This window comes from Mobula hypostoma, chromosome 10 (assembly GCF_963921235.1).
Source record: "Mobula hypostoma chromosome 10, sMobHyp1.1, whole genome shotgun sequence".
Lineage (NCBI taxonomy): Eukaryota > Metazoa > Chordata > Chondrichthyes > Myliobatiformes > Myliobatidae > Mobula > Mobula hypostoma.
In genome coordinates, this window is record NC_086106.1 from 51,010,665 (window position 1) to 51,036,302 (window position 25,638).

The 25,638-nt window shown below is 40.9% G+C and overlaps 1 protein-coding gene across 3 annotated transcripts in view; it reads left to right on the forward strand.

Moving 5' to 3' along the window:
• Nucleotides 1-25,638, forward strand: part of LOC134352895 (sodium- and chloride-dependent neutral and basic amino acid transporter B(0+)-like) — a 91,760-nt gene that overhangs the window by 22,221 nt on the left and 43,901 nt on the right. For all 3 annotated transcript variants that reach the window (XM_063060477.1, XM_063060479.1, XM_063060478.1), the window contains 2 exons: nucleotides 8,116-8,256; nucleotides 14,961-15,189. In XM_063060477.1, the coding sequence (XP_062916547.1) occupies nucleotides 8,116-8,256; nucleotides 14,961-15,189 (370 nt within the window). The remainder of the gene's footprint in view (nucleotides 1-8,115; nucleotides 8,257-14,960; nucleotides 15,190-25,638) is intronic.

Below are 25,638 nucleotides of genomic sequence, written 5' to 3' on the forward strand. Positions count from 1 at the left end.
GAATGTGGTTTGGAACCTGTTGAGGGAAAGAGAGTGGGGAAGGAACGGAAATTGCTGGGAGGGGGTCATGTGGGTCCGGTAATGGCGGACAAGATAAGAGGCGGGGTTGAGGGAAAGAAATTGGAGAAGGAGAGGGATAGAGACTTGGGACCAGAGGTAGGCAGCTGGGGAGAGGTGGATTATTGTGAAGGGAGAAATAAAGGGAATGAGGAGGTAGTGAGGGGTCGGATGAATAAAAACCAAGACAAAGGGAATAAAAGAATAAGAAATGATAGTGGAGAAAGCTCTGAAAGTGAGGAAGATGAACAAGCTCAGCGAGGAGGTGTTGTCATAATTAGGTTTAATGAGAAGGCTCAGGGACATATGAAGAAAATTAACCCGTTTGTGCTAACAACAACTCTGACAAATAAGATAGGGGAAATAGTATTTGCAAAAGTCCTTAATGATGGCAACTTATTGGTAAGATGTGCAAATGAGGAACAACTTGAGAAAGCACTCAAGCTAAAAGAGATAGGAAAATGCAAGGTGGAATACACAGGGAGGGTGATAGCACAAAATAGTGGTTGTAAAGGAGTGATCATGGGGATACCAATGAGTATAAATATGGAGGAGATAAAGAGGAATATCAAAGGAGGGAAAGTAATGAATGTTCAAAGACTGAAAACAACAAAGGAGGGAGTGAAAAAGGAAAGTGAATCAATATTGATTGAATTTGAAGAAGAAAGAGCGCCAAGGAAGGTGTTCCTGGGTTTCATGGGTTACCCAGTAAGGGTGTATGTGCCAAAACCACTGAGGTGCTATAATTGTCAAAGGTTTGGACACGTGGCTAAAAACTGTAAAAGGCAGAGGAGATGTGCTAGATGTGGGGGTGATCATGAATATGGAAAGTCTGGAACAGGAGTTCAACCAAAATGCTGCAATTGTGGAGGAGCTCATAATGTGGCATATAGTGGGTGTGAGGTTGTGAGACGGGAGACTAAAATTCAAGAAATAAGAGTGAAAAGAAAGATCACTTATGCAGAAGCTGTAAGAATGTCAAGAGAACAGAATAATGCTCCTAATGAATAGGGAGCAATAGGGATACGAGAGATGCAACAAAGAACAAATGACAGGATTTATGTAGACAAAAAGGCTCTAGTAACATTCATTGCAGGAGTGATTAATAGTACGGCTGAGGTAAAGTCAAAAAATGACAAAATTCAGCTGGTGGTAAAAGCAGCAGTAAACCATTTAGGGTTAATAGGACTGACATGGGAGGAAGTGAGGGAGAACCTCAGTAATCAGTCAAGCCAGGAAGTGTCATGTGTTGGTTAATACTAATTATGGTGATTCTTTTACAATGGAATGCAAGGAGCTTACTGGCCAATAGCCAGGAATTCAAGCACTTTATTAAAGAAATGGTTGTAAAACCGGATGTAGTGTGTATTCAGGAAACTTGGTTGAAACCAACTTTAGACTTTGTGGTATATGGGTATACAATGATAAGGAAAGATAGAAATCTAGGGGGAGGAGGGGGTTGTGCTATGTTAATCAAGCAAGGTATACCATATAGGGTACTGGAAAAAGGAGATGATCAGGAATACATAGTGGTGGAAGTGTGGGAGAGAGGGGAGGGAGTGGTTATAATTAACTACTACAATCCATGTAAAAGGTTGGATTTGGACAGCCTATTAAAGATACAAGGACAAAACAGACATAAAGTAGTGTGGTGTGCAGATTTCAATGCTCATAGCACAATATGGGGGGATCAGATTACAGATCCAAATGGAAAGGTAATTGAAGATTTGATGGAAGAAAGGGATTTGGTGTGTATGAATGATGGTAGCGGCACAAGGATAGATATAACAACAGGAAATGAGTCAGTGTTAGATATTACGTTAGTGTCTAATACCTTGGCTGGCATTAGTAACTGGGGAGTTTGGACTGCTTCAACAGTAGGCAGTGATCACTACCCAGTTTTGTGTTCAGTGGGTGAAAGAGTTGAAGTAAGACCAGGTGGCGGAACCTCAAAGTGGGTGTTTGAAAAAGCTGATTGGGGTAAATTCCAGAAATTGAGTGAAGAAGGGTTGACAAAGACTGATATTTCTGGAAATGTAGATGAATTAAACAGTCAGGTGACTTCAGCAATTATCATGGCAGCAGAAGGATCTATACCTAGGAGTAAAAATAGGATGAATAGAAAACTGGTACCATGGTGGACAGAGGAATGTTGTCAGGCTGTAAAAAACAGAAATAGAGTATTCAGGCTAGTTAAAAGAACCCATAATATGCAGCATTTGGTTCAATATAAGAAAGCACAGGCAGTGGTGAGAAGAACTATATGTCAAGCTAAAAGGGCAAGTTGGAGGAGTTTTTGCGACAAGGTAGGAAGAACAACACCTGTGGGAGAGATATGGGGAATGATTAAGAGGATGGGAGGAGATAGAAGGGAATGGGAATATCCAGTAATGATATCTGAGGAGGAAACTGCAGTCTCCAGTAGGGATAAGGCTGAGGTCATGGCCAAGTCATTTGTACTGATACACAGTTCAGAAAATTTGTCTGAAGAAGGGAGAAGAAGGAGGGAAAGAATAATGAGCCAACACCCAGGTGTGTTAAGCAGGAGGGAAGGAACAGATGATATAATTGATGATCCATTTACATTAGCAGAAATGGTGAGAGCAATAAAGAGATCGAGACCAACCTCCCCAGGGAAAGATCTGATATGCTCTGTGATGCTAAAAAATCTAGGAGAAGGAGCGCTCTTGAAGTTGCTGCATTTTTATAACAGAGTGTGGGAGGAGGGAAGATTACCAAGTGCATGGAAAGAAGCAGTAGTAATTCCAATAAGGAAGCCTGGCAAGGATCTGTCAAAACCCACTAGGTACAGACCAATTGAATTAACATCAAGTATATGTAAGATAATGGAAAGGATGATAACAGAAAGGTTATCATATGAGCTTGAGAAAAGGGGAATGCTGGCAAGTTATCAGAGTGGTTTTAGAAAGGGAAGGAATTCCATGGACTCAGTGATTATGTTAGAGACTGAAATAAGGAAGGCCCAGACAAATAAAGAGTCAGTAGTGGCAGTGTTCTTTGACATTGAAAAAGCCTATGATATGTTGTGGAAGGAAGGATTATTAATTAAACTGCACAAGATGGGGGTTGGTGGGAGAGTTTTTAATTGGATTAAAGATTTTTTGTTTGGTAGAAAAATTCAAGTTCAGATTGGATCAGAATTATCAAAACAGTACATAGTGGAAAATGGCACACCTCAAGGTAGTGTGATTAGCCCGTTACTTTTCATCATTATGATCAATGATGTCTTCACAAAGGTACCAGTGGATATAGGTAGGTCACTGTTTGCGGATGATGGGGCCTTGTGGAAAAGAGGCAGGAACATGGACCATATAATCAGGAAACTACAAGAAGCAATTGATGAAGTGGTGGAGTGGGATTATGATTGGGGATGTAGATTTTCAGTAGATAAAACTCAAACTGTATTTTTTACCAGGAAAAGGGTTGAGGTAGGGAAGAAGATAAGGATGTATGGGGTTGAATTAGAAAGGGTTGCATCATTTAAATTTCTGGGAGTTATATTTGATTCACGATTAACATGGGCAGACCATATCAGGAAAGTTGAGGAGAAATGTAAAAAAGTAATAAATGTGATGAGATGTTTGACTGGTAGGGAATGGGGAGCAAGTTGTTCAGCTTTGAAGAGAATGTATGTGGCTTTAGAAAGATCTGTATTGGATTATGGAAATATAGTATATGGATCAGCAGCTAGGTCTCTTATAAGGAAACTGGATGTGATTCAGGCTCAGGCCTTGAGGGTGTGCAGTGGGGCTTTTAAAATGTCACCAGTGTCAGCCCTACAGGTAGAAATGGGAATAATGCCTTTGGAACTAAGAAGGATGCAACTGATGGCAAACTACTGGGCTAACTTGCAGGGGCACAATGATTCTCACCCTACTAAAGGAGTGTTGCAGGAGTGCTGGGAAAATGGGAGGTTTCAGAGGGATACCTTCAGTCGGGTAGGGAATGATATCGCGAAAGAATGTGGTGTGTTTGATCTGAGGATAAGTCCTTCAGTAGTTTATCCAGTTGTAGCTCCATGGAAGCTTGTATGGCCTGACATAGACTGGCATTTGTTAGAGGTAAAAAGGAAAGAAAGATATAAAACAGATTTGGTAAATGCATTTAACTGTCATGTGATGGAAAAGTATAGTGATTATACTCACATTTATACGGATGGTGCGAAGGAACCTGAAACAGGAGTGACAGGGTTTGGGGTGGTAATACCAGAAAAAGAAATTGGAATCAGCAGAAGAACATCTAATAAGTTAGGGGTGTTTTCAGTGGAGATGCTGGCAGTGTTGGTTGCATTGCAATGGGTGCAGAAAGCCAGACAAGTCAAAGCATTGATATGTTCAGATTCATCCTCAGTTCTAGCAAGTTTAAGGTCTTTTCACACAAACAGTCGGCAAGATGTACTTTATGAAGTCCTTCAGTTAGTTACAAGAATTGCAAATCAGGGAGGTCAGGTAAAATTTCTATGGGTTCCAGCACATGTAGGGGTGAAGGGGAATGAGAGGGTGGATGAGTTGGCAAAGAGGGCGTTAAAGAAAGAAAATGTGGACATGCACATTAGTATCAGTAAAGCAGAGGTTAAGTGTGTAATCTGGGAAAAAGTCAACTGAATGTGGCAAGAAAGATGGGACAGGGAGGGGAAAGGGAGGCATTTATATCAAATACAAAAGAGTGTTGCAGTTACTAGGGTAGGTAATGGAAACAGAAGAGAGGAAATTGTGTGGACTAGGTTAAGGCTGGGGCATTGTGCATCAAACAAAACATTGAAAATGATAGGGAAACACCAGACAGGATTGTGTGAGGAATGTCAGGAAAAGGAGTCAGTAGAACATGTAGTTTTGTGTTGCAGAGAGTATGGTATACAGAGAGAGATAATGAGAAATAAATTAAGGGAGTTGGGGATGCAGGAATTCACATTAAAAGGGTTGCTGGGCATGGGTGAGAGAGCACAAGTCCGGGTATTTTTAGTGTTTTTAAGGGGTACAGGGGTTTTTTATAGAATATGACGAATAAACAGGAATAGGATACTAGAATGGTCAAAGATGGGAGGGTGAAGTGTAGGTTAGTATATTTGTGTGTGTGTGTGTGTGTGTGTGTGTGTGTGTGTGCGCGCGCGTGCGATTGGGTGAAGGGATTTAGAATGTATGTCTAGTGCACATTCTGGAGCAGAGGGTGGCGGTAATGCACCATTAAGCTGGATGCCAACTGCCGTAAAACAAGATACAGACAGACAGACAGGTACTGGTGTATTTTAGCTGAGGATGGAGCAGTTGGTTTACAAACAGAGGCAATGTGTAGTGAGACTGCTTGCAAGAAGTGTCTGATGGTAGAGCAAAATTGCAGTCAGTGGGATAAGTTGCAAAGTAAAAGGGGAGCAAACTTGAAAAGGGTGATGAATACAGGACTCAATGTGTTATATTTGAATGCACAGAGTGTACGGAATAAGGTAGATGATATTGTAGCGTAGTTACAGATTGTCAGGTATGAAGTAGGCAACTCTGAGTCATGGCTGAAAGAAGATTATAGTTGGGAACTTAACAATTTGTGGTATGCCTTTGAGATAGCATATTAGAACAATCTGCGGTTGAGCTCACTAGGGGATCAGTTAACCTGGATTGGGTATTGTGTAATGAACCAGATTTGAATAGGGAGCTTAAGGTAAAGGGACCCTCAGGAGGCAGTGTTAATTATATGATAGAATTCACCCTGCAATTTGAGAGGGAGAAGCTAAAGTCAAAAGTATCAGTATTACAGTGGAGTAAAGGGAATTACAGAGGAATGAGAGTGGAGCTGTTTGGTAGGGGAAGCTAGCTGGGATAAAGGCAGAATAACAATGGCTAGAGTTTCTGAGAGCAATTTGGAAGGCACAGGATCAATACATCCCAAATAAGAAGTAATCTAAAGGTGGGGTGACACAACCATTGGCTAACAAGGGAAGTCAAAGACAACATAAAAGCAAAAGAAGGGACATGCAATAGAGCAAAAGTTAGTGGAAGTTAATGTATTGGGAAGCTTTTACAACCAATAGAAGGAAACTAGAAGAAAGTATAAGGAGAAAAAATATAAAATGTGAAGGTAATTGAGTCAATAGTAATCAAAGAGGATACCAAAAGTTTTATCAGATATATAAAGAGTAAAAGAGAGGCAAGAATAGATATCACACAACAGGAAAATAATGTTGGAGAGGTAGTAATAGGGGATAAGGAAATGGTGAGAAAACAGAATAAGTATCTTGTATCAGTTTTCACTGCGGAAGACGCGAGCAGTATGTCACAAGTTTGAGAGTGTCAGGTGGCAGAAGTGAGTGCGGTTGCTATTACTAGGGAAAAGGTGCTTGGCAAACTGGAAGGTCTGAAGGTAGATGGAATATACACCAGATTTCTGAAAGAGGTAACTGAAGAGATTATGGAGGCAATAGTAATGATCTTTCAAGAATCAATAGATTCTAGCATGGTCTGAAGGGCTTGAAAATTGCAAATGTCAGCCCACTCTTTAAGAAGGGAGGGAGGCAGAAGAAAGGAAATTATAGGCTAGTTAGCCTGACCTCATGGTTGGGAAGATGTTGGAGTCAATTGCTAAGAGTGAGGTTTCGGCGAACTTGGAGGCACATGATAAAAAAGGCCAAAGTCAGCAAAGGTTCATTGAGAGAATATCTTGCCTGACAAATCTGTTGGAATTCTGTGAGGAAATACAAGCAGGGCAGGGAAAGAAGAATTATTGAATGTTGTATATTTGGATTTTCAGAAAGCCTTTGACAAGGTGCCACACATGAGGCTGCTTGGCAAGATAAACATGGTATTACAGGAAAAATGCCAACATGAATAGAGCATTGGTTGATTGGCAGGAGGCAAAGAGTGGGAATAAAGGGACGTTCTTCTGATTGGCTGCCGGAGACTAGTGGTGTTCCATAGGGGTCTGTGTTGGGATGGCTTCTTTTTATCTTATACTGTATGTCAATGATTTGGATAATGGAATTGATCGTCTTTGTGACCAAGTTTGCAGATAATACAAAGATACATTGAGGGGCAGTTACTGTTGAGTAAACAAGGAGTCTGTAGAAGGACTTAGACGTATTAAGAGAATGGGCAAAGGTGTGACAGATGGAATACTGTGTTAGGAAGTGTATGGTTATGCACTTCGGTAGAAGGAACAAAAGTATAGACTATCAGGTGAAAATTCAAAAATCTGAGGTGCAGAGGGACTTGGGAGTTCTCGTGTAGATTCCCTAAAGGTTAATTTGCAGGTTGAGGAAAGCAAATGCAATACTAGCATTCATTTCAAGAGGACTTGAATATAAAAACATGGATGTAATGCTGTGGCTTTATAGGTCACTTGGAGTATTGTGAGCAGTTTTTGGCCCCTTATCAAAGAAAGGATATGTTGGCATTGGAGTTGGTTCATAGGAGTTTGATAAAAATGATTCTGGGATGAAAGGCATATCATATGAGGGGCATGTGATGACTCTGGGCCTGTACTCACTGGAATTTGGAAGAATGAGGGGGACCTCATTGAAATTTATCAAAAGTTGAATGACCTAGATAGGTTGGATGTGGAGAAGATGTTTCTCATTGTGAGGGAGTCTAGGACCAGACCACAGAACCTCAGCATAGAGAGACATCAATTTAGAACAGCGACGAGGAGGAATTTCTTTAGCCAGAGGGTGGTGAACCTGTGGAATTTGTTGCCACAGGCAGCTGTGGAGGCTTGGTAATTGGGTGTATTTAAGGAGGGGGCTGTTGGATTTTTGATGGCAGGGCATGCAAAGTGACAGGGAGAAGGCAGGAGAATGGGGTTGAGAGGGAAATAGATCAAATGGTGGAGCAGTATCAATGGGCCGAATGGCCTAATTCTGCTCCTAGTCGTATGGTCTTATGCTGTTAAGCTGAAAGGTTGCAAGTCTCTTCACAGACACTGACCTGCAGAGCAATTCGCTTCTGCTTCATTAACCACTTTTACAGTAGTCCTATTGTTTTCTATGTAATTATTGTATGTAAAAGCTGTACTAGAAACACAGGAGAATCTAACAATCCCTCTGAATGCCAGGCGGTTTACTTCACTGCATCCTTCCCTTACGTGGTTCTCATCGTGCTTCTTATCCGAGGCGTAACCCTTGAAGGAGCTCAAAAAGGGATTGACTTCTATATTGGAAGCCAGTCAGACTTCACCAAACTGCTTAATGCTGAGGTAAGCAAACCAGGATATTCTGTAGAATGCCAAATGCTTTCCTGAAACTGTTTCCTGTTTTGTTGTAACTTATTTTTGTATACATTGTTAATTCAGTTGAAAGTCAAGATGTGGCAATCTTGTTCAAGCAAAGATCAATAACCGTCATTGTCATTCACTTCTGTAAAATTATACCAGGTTGCAATTTTTATCAAGCTAGTTTCAGAATCAGAATCAGCTTTAATATCACTGGCTTGTGTCATGAAATTTGTTATCTTAGCTGCTGCAGTACAACATAATATATGATAATACTGAAGAAAAAACTTAAATAAATCAATCAAATATATGTATATTTATAGTTAAATTAAAAATAGTTCAAAAACAGAAATAATATTTATTAAAAAAAGTGAGGTCGGGTTCATGGGTTCAATGTCCATTTAGGAATCGGATGGCAGAGGGGAAGAAGCTGTTCCTGAATTGCTGAGTGTGTGCCTTCAGGCTTCTGCATCTCTTTCCTTTTTTTTGAATATAATTTTTATTGAGTTTTCGAAGTGATTACATAGAAAGATAATGTCTACCCTTCCCCCTCCCCTTAACCCTTCCCCCTCCCCTTAACCCTTCCCCCCGATATATACCGATAGGGGTCAGATAATAAGTTATACGACTAAAATTAAGAAAGAATATATGGCAGAACTAGATCAATTGGAAAAAGAGATTACAAAATTAGAAAAAGAATCTCAAAAACATATGACAGAAGAAAAATGAAGACAACTTGTCAATAAGAAGTTACAATATAATACGCTTCAGACATATAGAATGGAAAAAGCAATCATGAGAACTAAGCAAAGGTATTATGAGTTAGATGAGAGAGCACACAAAATTCTTGCTTGGCAGTTAAAAACAGAACAAGCTTCCAAAATGATAAGTGCAATTAGAACAAGTGCAAATAAAATTACTTATAAACCTTTAGAAATTAATGAAACCTTCAAAAGTTTCTATTCTGAATTATATCAGTTAGAATCACAAAATGATGTTAATGAGATAGAAAGGTTTTTATCACAAGTAACTCTTCCAAAACTGAATTTGGAAGAACAGAAGGGATTAAATATGCCGTTTACATTAAAAGAGGTTGAAGAAGCTTTAGGATCACTCCAAAGTAATAAATCTCCAGGAGAGGATGGTTTTCCACCTGAATTTATAAAAAGTTTAAAGATTTATTATTTCCTCCTTTTATGGAGTTAATATGCCAAGCGGAAAAAATACATAAACTCCCAGAATCTTTCTCAACAGTGATTGTAATAGTATTGCCAAAAAAAGTTAGAGATCCTTTAAAACCAGCATCTTCTTTGTTGAACAAGGATTATAAAATAGTAGCAAAAATTTTATCGAATAGATTATCTAAATATTTATATCTAAATATTATCTAAAATTAATACATATGGATCAAACAGGATTTATTAAAAATAGACAATTGGCAGATAATGTAACTCGGCTACTCAGTATAATTCATTTGGCACAAAAATGGAGGAGATGAGTATAGTAATAGCCTTGGATGCAGAAAAAGCATTTGATAGATTGGAATGGGATTTTTTATTTAAAGTATTAGAAAAATATGGGTTAGGAACACCTTTTATAAACTGGATTAAAACTTTAAATACTAACCCTAATGCTAAAGTAGTGACAAATAGTCAAATTTCAACACCATTCCAGTTAAAAAGGTCAACTAGACAAGGTGGTCCATTATCACCTGCTTTATTTGTCCTGGCGATAGAGCCATTAGCAGAACTAATTAGAATTGATCCAGATATTAAGAGTTTTAGAGTCAATCAGGAGGAATATAAAATTAATCTATTTGCTGATGATGTTTTGATTTACTTAACAAACCCACAGTATTTTTAAAAAATCTATTTCTTGTATGTATAACTTGATTCAAAAACAGACAATTAAACAAGGAATCCACAAGTCAAAACAAAAATGGGAAACGGATCTGAATATTAATATTGATGAAACAAATTGGTCAAGACTGTGTCTTGACAGTATGACAAATACAATAAACGTTCAACTTAGATTAGTACAATATCATTTTTTACACCAATTATATATTACACCGCAAAAAATAAATAGATTAAATTCAAACTTATCTGATCACTGCTTTCGGTGTAATCAAGAAATTAGTACTTTCTTACATTCTACTTGGTCTTGTTCTAAAATTCAACCTTTTTGGATAAATTTAAGAGTCTTATTGGAACAAATTACTGGAACTCAACTTCCATATAACCCTGTATTATTTCTATTAGGTGATATTGAAGGGATAAAACCGAAACTTAAACTGAATAAATATCAGAAAGAATTCATAAAAATTTCATTGGCAGTAGCCAAGAAGGCTATAGCAGTTACTTGGAAATTGGTTCGTATTTAAGTATGAATCGTTGGAACAATGAAATGTCTAGTTGTATTCCACTCAAAAAAATTACTTATAATTTAAGAGATAAATATGATACATTTTTGAATATTTGGCACCCTTATTTACAAAAGATAGGATGGCATATTTAGTTGCTCCGATGATAAAGATGTTGGTCCCTTGGGGAAAGTAATAAATAAATATATTAAATTTATTTTGAATCCCATGGAGCATGTGGAAAGCTTCCAATATCCAGGCAGTTCTTCTTTCTTTTTCTTTTTTTCTGTATCTGTTTCCTGATGGTAGCAATTAGAGGAGGGCATGACCTGGATGGTGGGGCTCTTTAATAATGGACTCTGCCTTTCTGAGGCACCACTCCTGAAGGTGACTTAGATACCACGGAAGGTGGAGCTGACTAATTTTACAACTTCCTGTAGCTTTCTTTAGACTTGTGTGGTGCCCCCCCCCCCACTGTCCCCAGCATACCAGACAATGATGCAGCCTGCCAGAAAGGTACATCTATAGAGGTTTTAAAGTGTTTTAGGTGACAAACCAAATCTCTTCAAGCTCATATATGGCTGCTGTCTTGCCTTCTTTATAGCTGCATCACTATGTTGGGACCAGGTTAGATCTTTATCATTCCATGTTTGTACACAGGAAAGAAAGGAGAAATTGCAATGGGAAGATAAGATGATGAATAAGGCTACCTAAGATTAGAAGCCACAGAATATATTTTTTTCTTGAAACTTTTCTAAAATCTTGGAACCAATTCAGTAATTGAGTTTTTAGGTGTAACTTCCCATCAATCCACGGTCTAAAGGTTGATCCAATATTCACAGAGGCAAGGCATTGAACAGTGCTTCCTATTAATTCTGCTTGTTTAGTGTTGCTGATACTTTGTTCTATGACTCTCCATCAGTTGGAAATGGAAATATCACAGTTTCTTCCAAATAGAATCAGTGATCTGTATGAAAAGGGAAAGAAAGTAATGGGTTAAATCCTCAGCAATCAAACAGAAGGGTTGGCATTACTAACTCAAGGACAGAGAATGGAACACAAAGTTTTGTATTCAATTTCATGTATCCACAGAAAGGTAAATAGAGGAATGGAAAGAGTAGATTCAGAAAGTTAAAGAGACAGGAAATAAATTTTAAGTAAGAAAAATGAACGAAAAGTATTTTCATTCATAATTCTGATTTCACAATGCTAATGGAGTTGGTTGTGGGAAAAAATCTTAAAACTTTAACTCATTACAATGGTTTTATAGCAGATGTTTAAAGTTATGTTGAGACAATTTATTGATTAAGATGTGTTAATTTAGCAGCGTAAAGCTTTGTTTGAACTTTCAGTGGAAAAAGTGGAGGCCCACTGGAGTGCAGATACTGCTGGGAAGAGAAATTTCTTCTCATCTCGTCCTAAATCTATTCCTTTGAATCTTGAGGCTATGTGCCTTAGTTCAGTCTCACCTACCACTGAAAACAACTTTAGTTTCCCATTCACACAATTATATATTTCTATAAGATCCCCTATTATTCTTCTGAATTCTAGCGAGATAGTCCCAGTTTATTCAATCTCTGCATTGCCTCCAAAGTCAGTTTCTTTCCGTAAGTCATGAAGCCAGAACTACAATCAGTGCTCCAGCTGCAGACTCACCAGTACTTATACAGTTGCAGCATAACCTTCCTGCTCTGAAATTCAACACCTCTGGCAATAAAGGTCAACAGTCCATTTGCCTTCTTGATAACCAGTTATACCTGCAAACCTACCTTTTGAACTACATGCACAAACACTTCCATGCACATGCACCATGATAATGTCTGTTCATTCTCCCCTTCCAGACTGCCCTGCAGCCGCTCTGACACACCCATCACCTTTGCACCTGGGTGCCAACACACTAAATAGGAGTCTTGTTTGCAGCCACAAAAGCTCCTATTTCCCTTACCAGGCAATCATCCACTGTGATATCTCTGCCATTCTTCTCTCTGCCTTCTTGTGCAGCAGAGCCAATAATGGTGCCATGATCCTGACTACTGCTACCCTTGCCTAATGAGCCAATCCTCTCAACAATAACCAAAGCAGTAATCTGTTCTGGATGTAGAGGTCTCCTGCACTACTTTCCTGCTACTGATGCACCTGGACTGAATTGAATTGAATTGACTTGATTTCTTACATCCTTCATATACACGAGGAGTAAAAATTTTTAAGTTATGTTTCCATCTAAATGTGCAATGTGCAATTTATTGTAATTTATAATAAATAAATATGATGTACAACAGGACGGTCAATATAACATAGAAATACAATTGTATCAGCATGAATTCATCAGTCTGATGGCCTGGTGGAAGAAGCTATCCTGGAGCCTGTTGGTTCTGGCTTTTATACTGCAATACCATTTCCCGGATGGCAGCAGCTAGAACAGTGTGAGTTTAAGGTGACTTGAGCCCCCAATGATCCGTTGGGCCCTTTTTACACACCTGTCTTTGTAAATGTCCTGAATAGTGGGAAGTTCACTTCTACAATGCACTGGGCTGTCCGCACCACTCTCTGCAGAGTCCTGCGATTGAGGAAAGTACAGTTCCCATACCAAACAGTGATGCAGCCAGTCAGAATGCTCTCAATTGTGTCCCTGTAGAAAGTTCTTAGAATTTGGGGGGGTCCATACCAAACTTCTTCAACCATCTGTGTTGAAAGAGGCACTGTTGTGCCTTTTTTACCACACAGCCGGTATGTACAGACCACATGAGATCCTTGGTGATGTTTATGCCGAGGAACTTAAAGCTGTTCACCCTCTCAACCCTAGATCCATTGATGTCAATAAGGGTTAGCCTGTCTCCATTCCTCCTGTAGTCCACAACTAGCTCCTTTGTTTTTGTGATATTAAGGGGGAGGTTGTTTTCTTGACACCACTGTGTCAGGGTGATGACTTCTTTTCTGTTTGCTGCGTCATTATTATTTGTGATTAGGCCAGTCAGTGTGGTATTGTCAGCAAATTTAATTAGCGGATTAGAGCTGTGGGTGGCAACACAGTCATGGGCATACAGAGAGTAAAGGAGGGGGCTTAGGACACAGTCCTGAGGGGCACCTGTGTTGAGGGTCAAAGGGGCAGAGGTGAGGGAGCCCACTCTTACCACCACCAGCGATCTGACAGGAAGTCCAGGATCAGCTGCACAAGGCAGGGTGAAGGCCGAGGTCTCTGAGCTTCTTGTCGAGCCTGGAGGGAATTATGGTGTTAAATGCTGAACTGTAGTCCAAGAACAGCATTCTCACATAAGCTCTTCTCCAGGTAAGTAAGGACATTATGAAGAGCTATGGTTATTGTGCTATCTGTCGATTGGTTGTGTTGGTAGGTGAATTTTAGGGGGTCCAGTGTGGGTGGTAGCAAGTTGCAGTTGTAGCCCTTGACCAGCCCCTCAAAACATTTGCTTATATTGAGGTGAGTGCGACAGGACTCCAGTTGTTCAGATATGTTACCTTGGTCCGTTTTATGTACAGGAACAATGGTGGATGTTTTGAAGCAGGAGGGCACTCTACACTGGGAGAGGGAGAGATTAAAAGTGTCTGTAAACACACCTGCCTGTTGTGCCGCACACACTTTGAGTACCCGTCCTGGGATGCTGACTGGTCCCGAAGCCTTTTGACTGTCTGCTCGTTAGTAACATCCTCCTACTTCAGTCTCAGAGATGACCAGGCTGCAGGTCGCATCAGGGGCTCCCCTCAGGGGCTCATCAGTATTGGCAACATCAAATCGAGCGTAAAAAAGATTTAGTTCATCTGGGAGAGAGGCAGCATTGTTGGAAACTCCACTGTGTTTAGCTTTGAAGTCTGTGATGGTGTGCAGACCTTGCCATAAGCTGCATGTGTTGTTGGTGGAGAGTTGAGTGTGGATCTTGTCCGTGTATTGTTTTGCTGCCTTGGTGACTTTGCGCAGATCGTAGCTTCATTTCTTAAGTTGCTGTTCGTTACCGGCAACATAAGCTCTGTGTCGCATGGTAAGTGCTGCTCACACAGAACTGTTATTGGTTTGGATAGACCCTGACTGATTTCTGAGGGACAACATCCTCGATACACTTCTGGATGAGACTCGTGACCCCTCTCCTCACCCATTCCATATCTTTCCCTGGGCCTTTAGACTGTTGTGTGACCAACTCACTAAATGTGTTATTCCAACATTCTCAGCTTCACAGATACTCCAAAGTGAAGCATGCTCAGCTCCAGGGCAACCATACATACTGTAGAATGGTGGAATTAATCCTTTCATGTTCTTCAAGGTTAACGTTGAATGAATTCAAGTAAAATTTGACTGATTTCATTTTCTATTCACCAGGTCTGGAAAGATGCTGCAACTCAGATTTTCTTTTCTCTCTCAGTGGGCGCTGGCAGCTTAATAACACTGTCATCCTATAACAAATTCCACAATAATTGCTACAGAGACACCATCATTGTTTGTGTTGTGAATTCTGCCACAAGTATACTTGCTGGCTTTGCCATCTTTTCCATTCTTGGACACATGGCTCATGTGCAAGACAAGTCTATTTCAGAGGTTGCTGAATCAGGTATGGACGGTCTCAACTCTGATGTGCTGGATGTTATTGGAGTAGATTTCACACCTGTCTCACCTTATTAGTCTTCTTCCTGAAATATCAGCAGATTTTATTTTGCATTGTAATACTCTCGAGGGATGAGTTGACACTGCAGAAACGAAGGCATTAGGAAGTTTAGGAAACAGAAGAGCCTTTAGTATCTCTCCAATTCACTGAGATTTACTGGTCAAGGAAACAGTATGGGATAAAGTCAAGCAAAATCTTTTGTTGATATAAACAGAGGGAAAATTACACAGAGAGAAAAGAAGCAAGAAATGAAAATAAAAGGCTGCTTTAAAACTTCATGCACCTATGCTAATTGCAGCTCTCCTTACAAACTCATTGACGTTTCACTTCCTGTGGTCCTCTGAACTTATTAGACACATTTTCCATATTCCCTTTAAAAATCACTGGTTTCCTGCACTCACTTTAAAATCACTGGAGCCCATTTTTTGCCCTCCTTATGAACTCTCTGTTGTTGTGTTTCTCACTCTCCCTTTCAACTTACCATGGTTCTATTTCTTGCCCTTTCTTTAAACATATTGGGGTACATTTCTCATGCTCCTGTCCAGCTCACTGGAGCCCCCTTTGCCACCTTCCCCTAAAACTCACTACATCTCCCTTTTTATACGTTCATTAAACTCACCAGGAGCCCGTTTTCTTTGCTGCCTTTGAATTCACATTTTTCATTCTGTCTTGAAACTAACCAGGTCCATCAAAAAGTTTATTAAATTGTGGCATCTTTAAAATGTGTATGAAAAGTGTGTTGATATAATAACAGGAGTAATATACTGTAATGTAAGGATCTATCTGTTTATAGCAATGACTCCCCGTAGCACCACAGATGGAATAATAACTTACCTGTGCACATTGATCTGTTGTCTATGCATGCACGTTGATCTCTCTCTTCAATGTAAATACACCAGCTAACTTCATCTCCCATGTGCATGCTTTATTTATTTGATATGTAGTTGTATGCACACAACAAATTGGCGACAAGTACGAATCTGAAATTCAGCAAATATCAACAATGACACCGACAGTTAAGACAGAATTCGGAGGAAGAAACAGTGAAGAGAAAGATTAAACAGTAAGGAGAAGGCAGTCATGGATTCTAACAAAGGGATTTGTGAGTAACTGCATAGTACAGAGTGAAAGATGCACAGCTAGCAAAGTTAAAGTGAAAATGACATGACAATGGCTTTAGTTAGGAAAGTTGACAAATTTGATAGTGCTAATGAGGACTGGGAATCATACTGTATATCGAGAGTGTTGAACTGTACTGTTACACAAACAACATGGATGAGGAAAAGAAAGACTCCATGCACAGGCCTTTACGTAACTTAGTATCTCCTGCAAAGCCAAACTGCAAGATGTTCAATGAAATTGTTACTAAACCGCTAGTAATAGCTGGGAGATTCAGATTTTACAAAAGAAACTAGCCAAAGGAGGAAAGCATTTCGGAATACATTGCAGAACTGTACAAACTTTCCCAGTACTGTAACTTTAGAGATGGATTTTCTGATGCATTAAGGGACAGTCTTGTATGTGGTATGCATAGAGAGGCTACTGAAAACGAGATACCTAACCTTAAAACGATCATTGACCATTGCCGTATTGTTAGAGGCTGCAACAAAGGATGCAGCAGAACTACAGAAAAGGGGGTTAGAGTGTGAAACACACAAAATATCCCCAAATGGTGCAAAAACCAAAAATGTTATCAATGGGGTAAATACTCCCATGATGGAAATGACTGTTGATTCAAAGAAAAGGTTTGTAGAGAGTGTTGCAGACAAGGCCACAAAGAAAGTTGGTAAGTCAGACAAAAAGCACAACTAAGATGAAAAACCAAACAGAATGAGAAGTTTCAAAGATAAAACTAAACAAACGCAGAAAGTGACTAAATGTGAAACAGAATCAGACAACAGAGTCTGGCAAAGTTGAGCAGTCATGCCTAGAACTGCACAGTATTGTTGAAGCAGATCGCAAAATCATATTGGTCACAATAAATGTGTCCGGTGTAAAACTGAAAATGGAGCTATATACAGGGTCAGCTTTGTGTATAATGTCAGAGGTTGACTACAACAGACTTTTTTAAGCTACCATTAGAAAAGACCTTGCTGTTGCCAAAGACCCACACAGGGGAAAAGGTATCTCCCAGAGGCAAACTGAAAGTAAATGTGATGCATGGAGGTCACACACGGCAGTTAGAGCCTTATGAATTAAAAAGTGGAGGGCCAGCTGTTTCTGGACATGAATGGTTGAGAAAAATCCACCTAGACTGGCACATAATCAAAGTTCTTAGTGTGACATCAACATGCAAAAGCAGCCCAAATGGTAGCACTAACCACAGTGTGTCACAACTGCTTAATGCTACTGAGAAGGTGTTTGAGAAGAGGATTGTTATACTCAAAGGCATGAAGGCCAGAATCGAACTGGATGAAGCAGCAACACCAAGATTCCATAAAGTGTGTCTAGTGCCTTATGCACTATGTCCTAAAGTGGATGCTGAACTGCAGAGCTTGGAGGCATCTGGAATCCTCTCCAAGGTTGTGATTGGGCTACGCCCATTGTTCCAGTGATCAAAAAAGGGAAGCTTGGAATTTTCACATATGTGGGGACTTCAAAGTGAGCATCAACCCTCTGTCGTGTACTCTGCAGCATCTCCTGCCACGAATAGAAGACATTTTTGCAACTTTGGCAGGCAGGGAAAGATTAACTTGTCACAAGCCTTGTCTGCAAATGGAGACTGAGGAGTCAAACAGGAAGTTCCTCACAATCAACACTCACAAGGGTTCCAGTATAATTGTCTCATCTTTGACGCCACATCAGTTCCAGCAATTTGATAAGGAACAATGGACCAAGTGTTCCAAGATATCCCAGGAATACAATGTTACCTTGATGACATCATCGTGACTGGCAAAAATGATGAAGAGCACTTGCAGAAACTTGATAAAGTGCTTACCAAGCACGAAGAGAGACAAATGTAAGATTTTCAAGAACAAAGTCTCATATTATGTTGAATTGGATTGAATTGACTTTATTACCATCATATTATTATCCTTCATATATTGAGGTGTAAAAATCTAAATGTGTAATGTTTCAAAGGTTTCAAAGGTACATTTAATGTCAGAGAAATGTATACAATATACATCCTGAAATAATTTTTCTTTGCAACCATCTACAAAAACAGAGGAGTGCTCCCAAAGAATGAATGACAGTTAAATATTGGAACCCCAAAGTCCACACCCCCCAGTTTCCCTCCCTCCTGTGCGTAAGCGGCAGCAAGTAACGATCCCTCCTCCCCCACCAGCAAAAAAAAGCATCGGTGCCCACCACTGAGCATCAAGCGTGCAGCAAAGCAACAGTAAAGACACAGACTTGCAATACTTCAAAGTATACGCGTTCACCCAGTATTCGACATACCACAAGCAATCTCTCTCTCTCTAATAAGGGAGAAAGAGACGTCTCCATTTCACAGCGAGAGGGGAGACATAACAAACAATTTGCTGGCTTATGATGTTAAAAATCTGTTTTTTTTTCGAACTCTGTGCCCAAAGATCTCAGGTCTCTGGGCACACAGCCCTAGATCTTCCGACTCCCCCGATGACATGTCGATCTCCTGCCATGACACTGACCTTTGATCCGCCCGTCTCCAGAGCCATGAGATCTCAGACCTCCATAGGCAAGCGAAGCTCTTAGGCCATGACCTTGGCATGTTGAATAACAGCCAGTTGTGAAACCCCAAGAGCAGGTTCCATTCCCGCAAAGAACCAAAGTCAGCGTGTAACTCCTGGTCAGGGTTTTCAAAAGAACCTTGAAAGGAAAAAATAGATCTATTAAAGATAGAAATAGAGCTGTTTCGAAGGTGCAAACAAAGGAGTCACCGTTAGTCACCATTGACTCTCCTAAGCTCCTCCTCCCATTGTGCAATTTATAGTAATTTGTAATAAATAGTATGTACAACAGTCAATATAACATAGAAATACAATTGTATCAGCATGAATTAATCAGTCTGATGGCCTGGTTGAAGAAGCTGTCCAGAGTTGTTGGTGCTGGCTTTTATGCTGCGGTACAGTTTCCCGGGTGGTAGCAGCTGGAACAGTATGTGGTGGGGGTGACTCAGGTCTCCAACGATCTTTTTACACACCTGTCTTTGTAAATGTCCTGAATAGTGGGAAGTTCACATCTACAGATGCACTGGGCTGTCCACACCACCCTCTGCAGAGTCCTGCGATTGAGCTTTGCAGTTCCCATACCAGGCAGCGATGTAGCCAGTCAGGATGCTCTCAGTTCTGCCCTTGTAGAAAGTTTTTAGGATTTGTGGGCCCATACCAAACCTCTTCAATAGTCTGAGGTGAAAGAGACGCTGTTGTGCCTTTTTCACCACATAGCCAGTATGTATAGTCGATGTGAGATCCTCGGTGATGTGTATGCTGAGGAACTTAAAGCTGTTCACTCTCTCAACCTCAGATCCATTGATGTCAATAGGGGTTAGCCTGTCTCCATTCCTCCTGTAGTCCACAACCAGCTCCTTTGTTTTTGTGACATTGATGGAGAGGTTGTTTTCTTGACACCACTGTGTCAGGGTGATGACTTCTTTGCTGTAGGCAACCTTGTTATTATTTGAGATTAGGCCATATTATTTGCACATGTCATTGACGAGCTTTAGTTCACATAAGTCACAAGAGAAAATTGAAGCAGTGCTACAGGCACCCAAACCAGAAAATGTGTCACAACTCAGGTCATACATGGGTTTTTCTAAACTGTTTCTCCCAAAAATTGCTACAGTTCTGCATCCATTGAATGCACTGTTACAGAGAAGAGCAAAGTGAGTCAGAAAGATATGAAAAAGCATTCAATGAAACAAGGAGACTAATAACATCTGATGAACTGCTCACCCATTATGACCCATCCCTGCCCATCAAACTGGTGTGCGATGCGTCCCCTTATGGCATTGGAGCCATTTTGTCGCACATTATAAAAGATGGATCTGAATGCCTGATTGCATTTGCTTCAAGATCACTGACAAGCACAGAATACAACTACACACAGATTGACCGAGAGGCCTTTAGTCCAGTATGGGGAATAAAGAAGTTCCACTACTACCTGTAAGGACAAAGGTTTACGGTACTGACAGATCACCAGCCCCGGCTGTCCATTTTCAACCCCAGGAAGGGAATTCCAATGAGGACTGCTACTCAGTTCCAACATTGGGCTCTATTCCTAGGAGCCCACTCTTATGATATAGAGTTCAAGTGTATCAAACAACACAGCAATGCTGATGGCTTGTCATGTCTTCCACTATTGGTAACTGAAGAAGAGAAATCTTCATACTGTGACCCAGCAGAAGTGTTCCACACTGCATTGGTGGACCAGTTGCTGGTAACAAATTCCAAAATACGAAGGAAAACAAGGAATGACCCGACATTGTCAAAAGTCTATGAAAATATGATGCAAGAATGGCCAGCTCATGGTAAAACTTTGCTTTCAGAGTTCACAGCAAGATGAGAGCAACTGTCAGTATGTCAAAGAACAATGATGTGTGGATCTTGTGTTATGGTTCCCTCTAAACTGCATACCAGAGTATTAGAAAATCTGCATGAAGAAAACCTGGAAACAGTCAAAATGAAGAGTCTCGCCCGGAGCCGTGTGTGGTGGCCGGAAGTAGATAAACAGATTGAACACTTGGTCAAAAGTTGTTCGAAGTGCCAACAAATTCAAAATGCACCCCCAGAAGCACTGTTACACCCGTGGGGTGGCTGCCTGTGCCACGGCAAAGAGTACATATTGACTTTGCTGGGCCATTCATGCACTCTATGTTTCTTATTGCTATGGATGCTCTTCGAACTGGCCGGAAGTTATACCAATGAAGTCAACCACCTCAGCAAAGACCGTCTCTGCTCTGAGGACTATCTTTGCCAGAAATGGTTTACCAGAACAAATTGTGAGAGGCAATGGAGCACAATATATGTCACAAGAATCCCGACTGTTCATGTAGAAAAATGGCATCAGACATTTCAAGTCACCTCCTCACCATCCAGCACGAATGGGTTAGCTGAAAGGTTTATCCATACCTTCAAATAGTCCATTAAAGCAATGGATGAAGAAGGCATTTCTCTACAGCACAAGGTGGACAACTTCTTTTTTGTGTATGGAACTCTGTTTATGCAACAACAAATCAAATATCTCCAATGCTGTTCACGAACAGGAATCTGAGATCTCGTATAGACCTCCTGAAACCAGATCTATGGATATGACATATTCAGTAGTCCAGAAAAAAGCTCACCTACCACGTCAAGGCTGCTCAATTAGTGTAGTTTTACTGTTGCATGGAAGTGGACAATTTTTTACCAAAACTTTCTGAAGTTCAAACAAGGAAACTATAGTTCAAGCTTATCAACTGCTTGTAATTCATCAATAGGAATATCCAAAATATCCAGTTTCAACCAGGCTCACTACTTTGACCATTAATCCTCCAGTAGATCCAAAGTTTAACAAGCAGTGATTTCCAGTAAATGCTATTTGTCTCCACAGAAACAGTTCTAATGAGAAGTGTCATTTAAGCCTGGAAGTACCTCACAATGGTAAGGCAAATTGATATGAATGATGAGATGCAACGTCTGTGTTCAGAGTTCAGAAAACTTGTTTGTTCAACCTTTCTTCTAAACTGTAATTTATTCATGTAGTCATAGAACAAGAAGTCACACGGCATTCAGATGGTAACTCAATATAAAGTATGCAATTAGAGCACTAAGTGCATTAAGTTCTGTAAACATTTTGAATTTTATGGAGCAAAGTACCGAGTGCATTCTGGGATTTTACATTAGGTAATGTCTGTGTTATTTTATAGTTCTGAGTAGATTACAGGTAGACCTCAGTAGCTAATAATAGAAATTACTGACACATGTTCTCAGATTGCAAATTGATGACCATGTATTTTTCTTGTTGGAAGTTTGCAAACAAAATGAAATATCTGCCAAGATGTTCTGTATAGTGTCTGTAATCTTGTTTTGATAGTTGATTCTCACAGTGGTGTAGATGGAGGCTGTTTGCCCCATTAGTTACAATGATTGCTTTGCAATTGAGATGCAATCCTATAATTCCCATTCCTCCTCTCCTTTTTTCCCTCTATAACACTACAATTTTTTCTCATTCATCAACTTCCTTTTGATTCTTATTGTCATTCATCTATATTGAGGGAAACTTTATAATCCACCAGCAACTTTGTAATGTATCAGAGCACCTGCGGAAAACCTCTGAGTCTTTGCACAAAAACAACACCTGAGGTCAAGATCCAACACAGCTCCCTGGGGCTATTAGGTAGCAGCACTACCTGTTGCACCAAATCACAGTGCTTAATAATGCAGAACTATGAGGATTACCCAATAGAAGGATAGAGGGTCTGGTTCTCTGCCTGTTCCGGATCATTTCATCTCAAACTGCCAAGAGACTTCAACCTTCTTTACTTCAGCATTCCTCTCTCCTCCTCGAATGCACTGCCCTCCTCTCTCCCCACACCAATCCTTACCATCAAACCCACAGACAAAGGGGCACTGTGGTAGTGTGGTGGAATTACCTCTACCTTGCTGAGGCCAGGAAGCAACTCTCAAACAGCTCATACCTACCCCTTGAAGAGGACCCCTCTTTGGATCATCAGAAAGTTGTCTCTAACACTATTACTAATATTGTTGCATGAATGAAATCACTGGTGAGAAGCACTGGTGGATATGAAGCAGTGTCTTTATTTGACAAAATGAGATAGAGCAGGCATCACATTGAGACCCTTTTGGAGGAAAACCCCGAAACCAACACTACATGATGTTTTATATGCTAAAGAATGAAGGACAATTCCATATTTACAATGCTTCCTCTGAACTACACTCCACCCTCTCACCTCCCTCTTCACACCCACACTAGACACCCAAATGACACCAAAATACACACAACCTTCACACCTCCCTCCTCACACCACACTACAGACACCCAAATAATGAATTTAAATCAGCATTGTCTGGTCTTCCAATTAATTGTGGTTCATGGTTCTTAGGAACCCATTGTTCAGAACTATATTATTGATTTAATCCACAGTTCATATTCATGTTGGTGGTAGTGGCATCCGTTAGTCTCGCGAGACCATGGATCTGCGCCTGGAAGGTCTTGCTTCAGTCTGTGTTAGAGCAGCGTCTATTGTGGCTGTAGAGGCCCACATAGGAGTGACAATCTCTGAGGCGACGCTGGGGTGTCCTCTCCAGGGCGCAGGCCTGAGCAAGGTTGTATGGAAGACCGGCAGTTGCCTATGCCTTGCAAGTCTCCCCTCTCCATGACACTGGTGTTGTCTAAGGGAAGGGCAAGGGCCGATACAGCTTGGCACCAGTGTCGTTGCAGGAGTTGCCAGAATGAGATTGAAGGCAATGTCGGACTGCCTTAGATACCCCAGCTCCGGATTTGTCCTCAGGGTTTACTCCCAAAGCCTTTCCCATCAGTGGGTATGGCCACAAGGCAGCGGAGGTTTGAAATCAGAATTTTCCCTCTCTTAGATGGACTGCCTTCCCAGGCTGATGAACTCCATCTAACTGAAGCACAGGTTTTAAGGCGCCAGGACCCTCCTTCGCCCCTTCTCCTGTCAGTAGAATCAGTTCCGCCAGGCTTAGAGGCTAAGCCACACGAGAAGGCCAGGAGTTGGACTTAGTTGTCAGAGGCTATTTGAGGCGCATGCCGTGAGGAGCACCTTTAGGTAGTGGGAGCTTGTCCCTACTACCACTCCTCGGCTTGACAACCTTGGAATGTCATATTCATATAGATCTGAATATTGGTAGCTGAAGTTATTTGCTATATGTGCTAACCCCCAAAAAACACTCTACAGTCCCTCCTCTTGGCCCTCTTGGAGAAAAGTAAATTAGTACCAAGAAAGGCCAACCTTAAGGAGAATCTACTCAAATAGGGCAGCAGAAGTACCCTGCCCCAGAATTCCCCCTTCCCCAATTATGTTATGTGCATCTGCATCTACCCTATCATCCCTAATGCTTACCTGCAAAACAATAAGCAGAGAGATTGTTCCAGAGATTTGAACAGCAGTCTTTAAAAATGTAGCTTCGTTCATATCCCTGTTGGCCATTCATTATCTTCACCCCTTCATATCTGGTATTTAAAACTTTCTGTCTTGAGGAGCACCAGTGAGGTAAATGTATCAGGTTCACAGGCCCTCTCATCGATGTACAGGAAGGGGTTGAGGTGGTCTCTATTTGAATGACTGCAAGGACCTCTCCCTGGTGGCTCCCCCTTCTGAACTGTCCAGTCGATCACTGGCCCTACTGCTGAAAAGGCCTCACTCCCCATTCAGGCTAGAAGTGACTGTCTTCAGATGTTGTGTGCAATGTCTTCGCTTTCTCAGTCTCCTGTGCCATTGAAGTTGTGTAAACTGCTGTAATTTAAATCCTTTCCCATCTATTTTCCCCAATATCTTTTCTATTCCATGCTGTACAACTAATCATCTGCCTTCAGCAACCAGCCTTCATTACAGAGTACTGTTACCATTGCACTTTAACAAGCTATTCTTGGCTTTCTGTCGCATTCTCTCGGTATCCTTGTCCTTGACATTTGCTGTGGGTCTGCTTCCATCAACTGTGGTCAGGTCTGCTGTGGCTGGTTGGTGTTTTTCTCTTAGATTCCCTGTAATTACACGGTTACTGGATACACTTGATTCCCTGCTCTGTCAGTGAGGGCAATAAGGAGATTCATGCAGTTTAACTTGAGTCCAGTATTTCCACTGACTGCCTCACCCAGTCTGCACCCAGATACAAGTGTCACTCGTAAAAAGTACCCTCTGTAGTCCTATCCATCTGGAAGTAAACCCTGTCTTTACAGGCAACACCCTCACCATGACTTGGTCACCGGGCTGCGGGAGGGACTATCTCTTTTTCCTCCGGCTCTCTGTGATCAACAATGTGCTGCTGTTGTATTGTTCAGTCCCACAATGTGTTACCCTGGTTACTGTGGTTCTTCACATCTCCATGTAATCTTACTAAACTGGCAGTTGTAGTTTCTTTCTGTGCACTTACAATTTCTGTTCCTTCTTGTTCTTCCGCTGCCCTCCTTGCACTGATGTCTGCCCACTCATTCCCTTTTTGCTCCTTACTCTCCCCTTTCTGGTGAGCCTTTACTGTAATCATCTCAGGCAACTGCACTACTTCTAACAGCTTCTGACTGTGTTCGACCCTCCCCTTGGGACATCATCACATTAATTCCCACACATCGCCCTGTCTCTCCTCCCTGCTTGGGGCTGCTGTCCCTCTGTGGGTCTTGTTCGCTGTGTTGCAGGTCACACATGTTCACTATCTGACTGGTCCATGTTAGTTATCCTTTTCCATAGTCTATGATCACACTTGCCTTACTCAGTGTGTCTGTTCCCAGGATAGTACC